Here is a 12,453-nt window from a genome sequence, read left to right on the forward strand (position 1 = left end):
AGGAATACCCTCATCCTACCAATGATTCAAATTTGATTTAGATTCTTAGACCTTTCATGTGTTGTTGGACATCCATATATTTGTTCATATATTGACACTGTGATTATTATAGACAACTAATTATGAAGTTGAACTTCTATGTTTATTGTTTAGTAGTTTAGGCAATAGAGTTTAGTATGTCTATTATTTATATTTTAATATTTTATGCAATTTCATGCACGAGACTTGGAACCTTTGGACTTTTTTCTCTCTTTGTATGTCATATTTTGACAATGGAAGCACATAAATTTTGTTAATTTGCTATATGTTAAGCTTCTAAAATGTCTACATTGAATGGTATCAATGTCATGATATGCATATATTTGAACTATCTATGTATCTATCTATCTATATAGATAGATACATAGATATATTCCTATATTTTTAAAACAGATGTACTTATCAATATTGAATGATATGCATATATTTGGAATCTCTCTCTATGATTATATTCCCACATATTTTAACAATCCTCCTATAAAGTCCTCTAAAAATTCACACCTAAACCATACTTGTATCCTAAAGCATCTCTAAAACATCCCTATCCCAAAAACTCCAAAGAACATAACCAACAATCTTATAATACAAAATCCCTACACATATATATATTTCTTGTTTATGGTAGTATAGGGTAGTGTATAATACTGCAAAATCCCCATATATATTTCTTCTTGTTTATCGTAGTGCATGGTAGCGTAGCATGTTCCACCGACTCATGTACACGGAGAGAAACAAGAATTTATCTCCTCATATCATAAACATTTGGAATTAGACACAACATCTACAAATTAATTTTCAAAGGATAGTGTTGTCTCAATTCAAAAACCTAGAAGCACCTACGTCATCCCGCCATCCACAAGCTTCATGGAGGCCTAAAAGCTTCGTCAGACATGAGAGGCCTTATTGTCAAGTTCAGTTATTGACTCCCGAACCTCATCTTTGTTGGGACTAATGTTCTCTCCCCCATAATCACTTTTCTAATCCATAACAACTTTTCAATCTCTGATTAGAAAAGTTCCCTTAATTATTAATTTACATTGAAGCAAGGCCATGGCTGGTCGGTTACTCCAGGATCCTCAATCTTTCCAGAAAAGCTTACAATAAAAGAGCATTTTTTAAGTCACCATATCTTCTACATTGTCCATGAAGGTGTTAAATAGAGAAAACAAAACAGCAAAAGTAACAGGGATAGATCACCAACAAAAGTAACAAAGATGATCATAGATAGAACTGCATGAAAATCTGTTGGTTCTTCTAATTTATCAAATGTAACAGCAATACATATTTATAATACAATGTGATTCAATGGAACATTCAAGTTTCAGCAACGTGCCTTTAAATCTCGAGTTTGACAGAAAACTTGCAAAGTAATAGAAATGATGAGGAGCTCCGCAGTCTTTAATTGAATCCTACTCAAACTCTATGACACATGAACAATAAATGTAAACTCAGTTAGACTTATTCTCACAGTTTCCTGAATAGATACCTTGTTTTGGTTCCACCCAGGGTTTGCCTAACCTGTAGATTCTTGGTATTATATTCAATAATGAATGGATTAATAAGTCACCTGTTGAATACTGTGCCCATGATTGATGGGGTCATCGAGGAGTTTTAATGTTTCAATTCTACTCAAACTTGCAAACAGATCAACATTCCAAGTAATGATTAATAATTCTGATAAAAAAAAAATCATCTGATAGGAAACATTTAATGGAAGAAACTCAAACAATTGAGTGAAAGCATTAACGGTTATATGGCATTTCTTTATATAGCAGGGCTTAGACAATTTATTTTGTGGTTAATCTAAAGGCTATTTAGATAGAACGAGTTCCTTTCATACATAACCAGTGCATGGATTTAAATATACAGAGTGTTACTAGGTGGCTCCACTTTGAAGATCCAGCGTCCCTAAACTGTTGAGATTAGCAGTAGCAGTACTGTGTACACCAGGAGATGAGCCTGTTACTGAGCTTCCCACTTGCCACACCTGATTTATACTGGTTTGGTTGGAAGCAAGCACCAAGGAGGCAAAGATTGTTATCTTCCCACTGCTACTCTCATAAACAGCACTCTTGTTCGTCACATTGAGACTAATAGATGATGGATTCAAAGCAGCAGTCATAGAGACCACATTGTATGTATCAACAAGAGTTGATCCATTACTCAATCTAAAGGCAATCAAAGCTTGTGTGCCAATCATTGCTACCCCATTAGGGTTTATTCCCCAACCTACCCATCCACCAGAAGCAGCAGGGGCAGCCTGGAAAGCTATGTCCAAAGAACCATTCTCTGCAACAAAGGTGTATGATAGAGTAGCTCCTAAAGCTTGTAAGTTGTTGCAGTTTTCGTAACTTTTGGCCTCAGTTACATTGAATTGTAGTGGGCAACTTGAATTTGAAGTCTGTGCAGATACATCCCTTCCAAACAAAAGCACAGCAGCAAACAAAATCATGAACAGAGAACGCCCCATTATTCGAACTGTAACAAATTTTTCCCTTCAAATCTCTCTCCTCAAAATCCAACTTGTAAAATTATTCGTTTTCTCCTAAAACTCCAATCTTGATCGAAGGGAAGTATGATTGCTTGGTAAATTGAAGAAGTTGTGCTGCTTAATATAGGGTGACACGGAGGAAGCTGTGAAGACATTTCTGTAGATATTCGTGTGGAAGTAGAAAGGAAAACCTCCATTGATTTTGTCAATTCTCCGTCTGGCTCTGAACAAATCAAATGAAACTCGTCATTTGCAACATTCTATTTTACTTTTAAAACAATTTTGTCCAGTCGAGAACAAAAAACCAGTGTGAAATCAAGAATAGCGGGGAAACGGACAATGAAATCAGGTTGAAGGAGTCCAATGGAGAGACAATTGCAGAAGGTTTCAAGGCTACACCAAAACCATCTCTTATTTTAGTTGGACGACTCGTTCCTTAAAATCAATTATTGAAAATGTGGCGGTCATGGAAGACAATTCAAAAGAGCTAAGCCCCCGAATACGCTCTTAACGTGAAGCCATTGGAATATTACCTCCGGCGTATTAAAATATTGTTACAAATATGAAAGCAATTCAAACATTTTCTTTAATACTTCAAATTTGGATATATATTCTAAATTAAATGAAAACGTATTCTTTTAAAATGCATAGGCAGTCTTCTATATATCATTTTGTTAATTATAATATTTAATTTGACGTGGTTAATATTTATTAGACAATATCTAAATATTACAATAATATGAAGTATACAAATTATAATTATATATTTATATTAATTATTATACAAATATACTATATTAGATATTTATATTTACATTATATGTTATATAGTATGATATTATATATTAGATTATGCAATATCAAAATAACATGATATATAATATTTATGTTTATTAAATCAATATGATATATTTTTAAATATTATTTAAAAATTATTATATATTATATAATAAGTTATACTTTAAATAACTTTAATTTTTCTTTTTTATTAGCAAAAGGTTGAAGTTAAAAATATTTTATTAATTAAACTTATTTATAACCCCGCTCACTAGAGGCACCAGTGGGCAAGAGTTGAGAAAAAATGTGGTCTCGAGCTACCAAAATACATACATAGTATTTGGAATTATATTAATTTACAAATATCATCTTTCACATATATTGGGTAATGTGGAGGAAATAAATTTTCTCATCTACATATAGTAACACTAGCAGTCACATGCTTTTTGTACATGCAATGAATGTGTCGATAGGAGATAAGATTTAAGAGAAAAATGTAGAACGAACATTAAATAATGTAAATATAAGCTTCTTTAAAATGAAAATACAAAAATAAAAAAGTTGAAGATTAAAACATAGACATAAAATTTACAATATTTAGGACATTTGAATATTCCTTAAGAAACGTGTTCAATAATTTCAAGATTTTACAATTAAATTTGATTATCAAATATGAAAAAGAATCATTTAAAAAAAAACCCATCAAAAAATTTATTACAAAGAAATACAAAAAAAAAATATGAAAAATAGCTCCATCTCTAACAAATATTCTATTGACAAAATAAATTATAGAAATAGGAAAAAAAATATTTAAAGAAAAAACGAAACTTATATAAAAATAATAATTTAAAGTAATTTAAAAGCTAAAATCTAAATCAATTTAAAAAATCAAAAGTTTAATAAATATAGATCACAACATAATCTAATGTGGAGATCACAAGTAACTATTTTTTAAATAAACAAGAAAAAGAAGAAGTTGAAAGTGGATATTTAAAATATAATCTTATGTGAACAAATTAGATTATTAATAATTTTTAATTTAAATAACATATTTTTACTAAAATCTTTTAAATAGATTAATAAATATTATTTATTTAAATTAAATCCGTTAAATGTGAAAAAAAAATTATTTAAAAGAAAATCTATTATGAAAAATGAATAAGAGAAATACAAAAATATAATATGTCTAACAAATATTCTATTGACTAAATAAATTATAGAAACTAAAAAATGATAAAGAAAAAAATAGACTAATATTTTCAAAAATTAAAATCTAAATCAATTTTAAAAATCAAAAGTCAAATGAATAGATCACAATATGAGCTAATGTGGAGATCACAACTAATAAAAAGAAAAAGAAAAATAATAGTTAAAAGTGGAGATAACAACTAATAAATATCAAAATAAGAGTTAAAAGTGGAGGGAGATTTATTTCTTTTAAAAGGTTGGTAAATAATTAACTGGAAAAATTTTCAATTTTCCAGCGAAACTAACAACTTTCCCAACCAACTTGCAAATTTTCTGTCAAAAATTTAATTTCTGGTAACAAAGTTTCCACAAATAGCCTATCGGCTACAATATGAGCATGTTGACTAAAAGAGGGGTAAAAATTTAATAAGACAAAAAGAAATACAAAAGGGAGAGCTCAACAAGGAGCTCTATCTGGGTCAATAAGATTGTCAAATAAAATATATTAGGAATTTGACAACCTTGTTGATTAGGATCAAGCTACTTGGTAAGCTCTCCCTTTTGTATCTCTTATTGTCTTAATAAATTTTTACCCCTCTTTTAATAATAAATGATATTGATTTGTTGGATCATAAATATTATTAAAGTAGATTGCAAAGTGAACACAAATTCACCATTGATTTTTCAACATAAGTGAATGAAAATTTAGAGATACCAAGAAAATTGGTTTTATGTGTCACTTTGATGGATCAATGCCTAGTAGAGAATGAACAAAAGAATGGATTTGGTCACATGGAAGATGGAGGTGAAGATATTGCATAAATCACACAATAATGAAAATATAAAAATCACCTTGAAATCTACTCTCAACTTTAGTTTCATAGTTCTTTGCAAAACTTTTGGAGCTTTGCATTGTTTCTATTACTAAATTAGCAAAGAATCTAATATTTAAAAATGGTTTAATAAAAAGACATCTTATTATTTATGGGGATGAGTTAGAGGAAAAGTGTAAGTCCCTAATGTTTAATAAAACATTAGACTTTTTTAACTAAATGAAATGATTTCACTTTAGTCCTTCAAATTGTGATGTAAAATAGAATTAATCATACCACTTGAACATTTCCTTCACTTCTAATGAAAAAAAAAATTCTAGTACATTGTTGTCTTGGTTAGATCATTGTCTCTATTAAGCCCTAGACAACTTAAGTTTCTCATTGAACTACTTAGTGCATGTCAAATGTGGGTTAGACTTCCTAATCTTTCCCTCCAATTTTGGGAGGGTATCTATAATGAGACAATTGGATGCTCTATTTTTTATTTCTTTTAGGTTCGTGATTTGACTTTCCACATGGGACATTTTACCTTCATTTACATTTTACTAGATGTTGACATCGTCAAGCCCCTTCATGGATATGTAGTTTGATGATTGGAAAAAGGCCTTGGAGTTAACTATTTGATTATGGAGGGTTTTCCTTTTAGATGTCATTATTATTTTGTTTCTAATTGATTATCTTCAAATTTCTCTATGTTGCATCAGAGAGCCCCTACTTGGTGGAAGAATGTTATGTCTCTAATTCATGATAACATATGTCTCTAGGAGTCCTAGGACACCTAAGGGTCTATTTGGTTTGATCAAATGTGTCAAAAGGGATCATAGGATACCCTATGACTCCTTTCGATGCATTTTATGACAACATATGTCCCTAGGACCCCTAAGGACCTATTTGGTTTGATCGAATGTGTTGAAAGAGGTCATATGATAACATATGACCCCTTTCAATGCATCTCATGACAACATATGTCCTTAGGGGTCCTAGGACCCCAAGGGACCTATTTGGCTTGATCGAATGGCTTGAAAGGGGTCATTGGATAACTCCTTTCAATGCATTTCATGACAACATATATTCCTAGGGGTCCTAAGATCACTAGGGACCTATTTGGTTTGATCAAAAGTGTTGAAAGGGATCATAGGACATATTTGGTTTGTTCAAATGCATCGAAAGGGGTCCTAGGATAACCTATGACCCCTTAAGCTTTATTGAGACCCTTGTCCCGCTTGAACTACTCATGGTACCTCGAACCCATGGACCTTACTAACCGACAGAGGGATGAAATGACGATTCATTATATACTACTTATTATGATTAGGCCACCATTAGAATAGTAGGGCAGTCGACACATTTCATGACAATAGATATCCCTAGGGTTACAAGGACCCATAAGGACCTATTTGGTTTCATCAAATGCATTGAAAGGGGTCATAAGATAACCTATGACCCCTTTTAACACATTTCATGATAACATATGTCCCTAAGGGTCCTAAGACCCCTAGAACCTATTTGGTTTGATCGAATGCATTGAAAGGGGTGAGAGGATAATCTTTGACCCCTTTTGATGCATTTCATAATAATAATATATTTAACAATAATATAATACTATATATTTTAATATAAAAATAATATATTACCATATTATATAATAATAATAATAGTCATATATATTACTATATTATATTTAATAATAATCATAATAATCATATATGTTACTATATCTATAATACTAATAATAATATAATATTACTATATAATTATAATAATCATCATCATATATAATAATAGTCAATAATAATAATGATATCCACAATTCCTAAATTTTGATTTCCCTCCAAAATGTGGGCTATGTCCACACTTCCCTAATTTTGGTTTCCCTCCAAAATTTTCGCTATGAATTTTTGGGAAAAAGTTTTGCCACCACTTTTTGGGTACTCAATTCCACATTGAGTACCTAATTAGGCTTGGTATTTACCAAACCTGTTCGATCAACTCAAAAAATATGTTTGAGATAGGTTTCAATGACATTTAGACTTTGAGTAGCCATCTGACAATATTTTTTCATTGAAATTCACTGAAATGATAATGGTTGTTTTTATAACACTTTCAAGATTCCATTGATATAATTGCTGTCAAATTTTGAGTTCGATAAGTATTTATTATTTAATTTTTAATGAAGATGTTTATAAACTATTGATTGACATATTGATTGAAAAATAGCTATAACTTTCAAACGGTATAAAATTTTTAAAATCTAAAAGTTGCGTCACATTCTATGCTTCACCTAGTATAAGAATATAATAATAATAATAATTTTGTAAAGTTTTCGATTAGTTAAGGTGGTTAGATGAGTAAAAGCACAAACCTGTGTCACCCTTTTACAAAGGAAAAGGCTAACAAAAGTGTAGTTGTTCACTTTTAATGACATAAAATTGATATTATTATTTAGAATTTTATAATGAAGTAAACTAATGAAATGTGTAGAAATGGATGAATTTTAGGATTATAAATTTTAATAATTATTTGGAATAAGAAATTATATATTTTCATGTTTTTCTAAAGATAAATTTTATTTGCTAAAAAAGGCTAAAAATTAGGGGTCTAGTTCCTAGCAAATTTTTTTATGGAAATAAACTTATTTCCCTTTGATCTTAGATTATGTTATCAATAATATATATAGCTAGAACAATCAAAAACAAAAATAGGCTTTAGATATATATTTTGTTTTTTTATAATGATTCAAATTTCAACTTATTAAAATCGATAGTTTTCATCTCCCACCACATTTTTTGAAATAAATCTATTCCAATCAAAAGAAAAATTATATATTCTAGAAGAGGACTCTCTCCTCTAGAACGTCATATAATTTTTAATTTTTTTAATATATTATTTAATATTTTTTTCTTTCTCAAAATCAACATCTTCTCAAGTGTTAAAATATGCACTTGTAGAATTTTTTAATTACAATATACTATATCTAATTAAAACACTATGAACTCTATATGAGAATATATTTGACTTTGAGCTCTATAAAATGATGTTTATATGTTATTAAAAAATATCATAATAAATAGTTAAAGTTTTTGGAACGTCAGTTTTCTAAAATAATTATATATTTTTAGTAATTGGATACTAACTAGAATAAAGCATGCATTTAATAGACATTTACAATTGGAAAAAGTGTGAAACAATATATAACTTAGCTAGAATAATTTTATCAAGATCATATGTTTGAAGAAATATATTTTTTAGATAGAAATACTTAAATTTAGTCGTTCTAATAAATTAGCCTCAAAGGTGACACAACTTTGTACTTTTATCTAGACAGATTTTTTTTAATTATGGAAAAGTTATAGTAGAAAATTCATATTTAATTATTTATCTAGAATAAAAATACCCAAAAATATGCATCACATTCAAGCATGATTTTACTTTTATTATCTATAATAATACTTAAAAATATTATTGTTTGATTTTGATTAAGGTGGTTAGACATATGCTTACCTTTTATTTTCGCCTTGAAATTTTTGTAGTACTGCATTAAGATCTAAAATTTTGATAAATCAAATTTTTTTTCTCCAAATAAGGCCTAGTAGTTTAGAAATTGTATTCAATTTCCTACAGATTATTTTCTTACAACTTTTTTATATAAATCCCATTACTACTTTAAAATTATGTGTCAAGTTAACATAACCCTGATTTGTTTATTTTTCATTCCCACTTAAGGCCATAGTTTGGTTGACCATGATCTTGCACATACCCTGATGCATCAACTCCATAAAGTTGTTACAATTCATCCATGAATTGATGCAACATGTCTCTTCACTTAGTAAACTTTGGATAGGGGCAAGACCTCCAATTTACCTCTTAGATACTCAAAATCATCCTTAGGTAGTGGCTTAGTAAATATGTCAGCAATTTATTCCTTGGATTTCACATATTCAAGCCTTACTTGCTTCTCTTGTACTTTCTCCCTCAAGTAATGATATTTGATTGATATGTTCTTTGCTTTGCATGTATCACTGGATATTTTGAAATATTAATAGTAACATGTTTAGTTACCTCTTCTTGCATTCGTTCCAACAATTAATTAATCCATAAAATATTTGAACAATTTATAACAACAAGATATTCAGCATCAACATTATATTGTGAAATACAATTTTGTTTCTGTCTTATCTATGTAACTAGTCTTTTTCCTCAAAAAACCCTCCACCACTTGTGTTTTTTTTGTCACCAACATTTCCAGCTGAATCAACATCTATGTAGGCTTCAAGATTAAAGTTATCCTCTTGTTTATATAATGGGAAATATCTTCAATTCCCTTAAGATATTTGAATATCCTTTTTAATGCAATTATATTAGTTTGCCTTGGATCAAATGAAAACCTTACAACAATTCCAACAATTAATGCAATGTTCGATCTAGTATGTATAACATACTATAGTTTTCCAATCATAGATCTATATTGTGTTTGATCAACCTCCCTACTATTCCAATCATAGATCTATATTGTGTTTGATCAACCTCCCTACTATTCCAATCATAGATCTATATTGTGTTTGATCAACCTCCCTAGTAGTGTCTTCCTTTGATAATTTAACTCTAGTCACCATTGGTGTATCCACTGGCTTTGACTCATCCATCTGAAAAGCCTTCAAGATTTCTTTCACATACTTAGATTGGGTAACATATACACCTTTAATTTTTTGATGAACTTTTAAACCAATAAAAAATTTATTTCTCAAAATATTGACATCTCAAATTTAGTATTCATTTGTTCAGAAAATGTCTAACTTAAAATTTAATTTTTTCCAAATATTATATTATCAACAAATATTTCAGTAATCAATGTCATATCATCACATTCATTCTTCAAATATAGATTAATATTTTTAGTTATTCTAGCAAATCTAATCTTAATTAGATAAGAGTGTAATCTTTCATATCAATCTCTTGGGGCTTGTTTCAGTCCATACAATGCCTTGTTCAACTTGTAGACCATGTTCTTCTTTTTAGGTTCAATGAAACCTTCACGTTGTTAAATATAGACTTCCTCTTGAAGTATTCCACTCAGAAATGTAGATTTTATATCCATTTAATAGACCTCAAACTTCTTGTATGTAGCATAAGCCAACAATGTTCTTACTCCTTCCAATCTTGCCACAAGTGCAAAAGTTTCACCATAATCAATTCCTTCTTCTTGTTCATGTCCTTTTCAAACTAATCTTGTTTTGTTTCTTACCACATATCTATTTTTATTCAAATTGTTTATGAAAATCCACTTGGTTCTAATCACATTTTTATTAGCACATCTCAATACTAGTGTCTAGGAATCGCTCTTCTCAGTTTGATCAATCTCTTCATTCATAGCATTAATTCAACATTCATCATCTAATGTATCTTTTACTATGTGGGGTTCAAAATAAACTATTAAATATGCACCTTATCTTTTCTTGCTTCTAGTTTGTACTCCAATACTTCTATCTCCAATTATTTGTTCAGATGAATGGTTCTTCCTCATATATTTGGCCAATATAGGTTCATGTCTACGATTCTCAACATTTCCTTCACTCAGTAGAGGTTCAACTTCTTTCTTGTGTTGTACTATATTGTGCTTGGGTGTAATTGTTTATGATTCAGTAGCAATTATTTGGTTCATAATAGCCTTGTGTTGTTACTCAGGTGGAGTATTAGGTACCTCTTCATAGACATAGACAAATGTTTTGTAATCTTCAATTTCTTTCTTTATTTCAACATAATTTCTCTCTATAAACTCATCAAATCTCATATTTTCACTTTCAATCATCTTGTTATTAGCCTTCTTCAAACATTTGTAAGCTTTACTCTTAGATGAATAATCAAGAAATATACCTAATTCATCTCCTTTAACATCAAGTTTACCATTCCTTGTATCTTTATGAATGTAACACCTACTTCCAAATATTTTGAAATAATTTACATTTGATGTATGACCATAACATAGTTCATAAGGTGTCTTATTTGTTCCTCTCTTCAATTGAACTTGGTTAAGAGTATAAACAACAATATTAATAGTTTCTCTCCAAAATATTTGAGTGACCACCTTCTCAATCATTAAAGTCCTTGCACAATCTATGATATGTTTATTTCTCCTTTCACTAATTCTAAGAAAATAAAGTACTTCTTTTCATAAATTTTAAATTAGAGCCTTTTTTTTCCTTTTTTCTTTAAATTTATTTTTTATTTATTTGGAAACAAATTCCTTGTCTCAAGAAGCATGCTCAAGTTGTACAACCTGAAAGAAAAAGAAATGCCTCAAAATGCAATTGTGTCCACACTTGATGTGCCTTATATGAAAATAGAGATTTTTAGGTGTTCCAAATCCAACTGTAAGGTCCATTTGGCCCCATAGTGCTCCAAAAAAGGCTCACCTCTAGATCCAATAGAAAACCTCTGAAAACATCTCCAAAAAATCTTCAAAAAATAAGAACATGCTACAACATTTCCAAGCTTTGATACCATGTAGAAGTTGAGAAATACAACTTCATAGAACCTAAAGAACACTTGCATGCAAAATATCCCATGATAAGGAAGAATGGAGAAAAAGGCAAGAAGATGGCTTTGAAAATAGGAAAGATCTATTTTCATGGATAATGGAATTAATAATGAAAACAATGATCAATCCTATAAAGGAGATCAAGTAACCTAAAATACAGAACTCTAAAAAGAAGTCATTTAAAAATTAATATAATTATTAAATGTCATTAATGCATAAAACTCTATCTTATGAGAGAAGTAAAGGTAACTTAGCAGTCAAGTTAAAATGACTTAATAAGTAAGTTATTACTTTATTCTAACAATAATCATAGAAATAAATAGTAATCAATAGATAACTCCATGCACTACTAATCACCAAAAGCATTCAAAAGTGTTTGAATATGTAAGTCATTAGAAGAATCATGCACACCCATAATGGAATACCAGAACAATCCATACATAACCTATATTGTGTATAACCAAAAAATAATACATAGTCAATAAGTACATAACCAAAAGTACCAAAAACCAACCAATACTACTAGAATATCAATATCAAGGTTTTGAAATCAATAACAACCAATGCCAACAACAACTTAATAATTCTAA

General features: G+C 29.4%; 1 protein-coding gene across 1 annotated transcript; it reads right to left on the reverse strand.

Annotated features, from left to right (window-relative positions):
- Positions 1-1,843: 1,843 nt before the first annotated feature.
- LOC149529318 (auxin-induced in root cultures protein 12-like) lies at positions 1,844-2,602 on the reverse strand. The gene has a single exon (XM_089810965.1). The coding sequence runs from the start codon at positions 2,507-2,509 to the stop codon at positions 1,916-1,918; it is 594 nt and encodes a 197-aa protein (XP_089667091.1). The 5' UTR covers positions 2,510-2,602; the 3' UTR covers positions 1,844-1,915.
- Between the last annotated feature and the right edge of the window lie 9,851 nt (positions 2,603-12,453).

Source organism: Cupressus sempervirens, chromosome 11 (genome assembly GCF_028749045.1).
Source record: "Cupressus sempervirens isolate cs-2001-9-10 chromosome 11, ASM2874904v1, whole genome shotgun sequence".
Classification (NCBI taxonomy): Eukaryota; Viridiplantae; Streptophyta; class Pinopsida; order Cupressales; family Cupressaceae; genus Cupressus; species Cupressus sempervirens.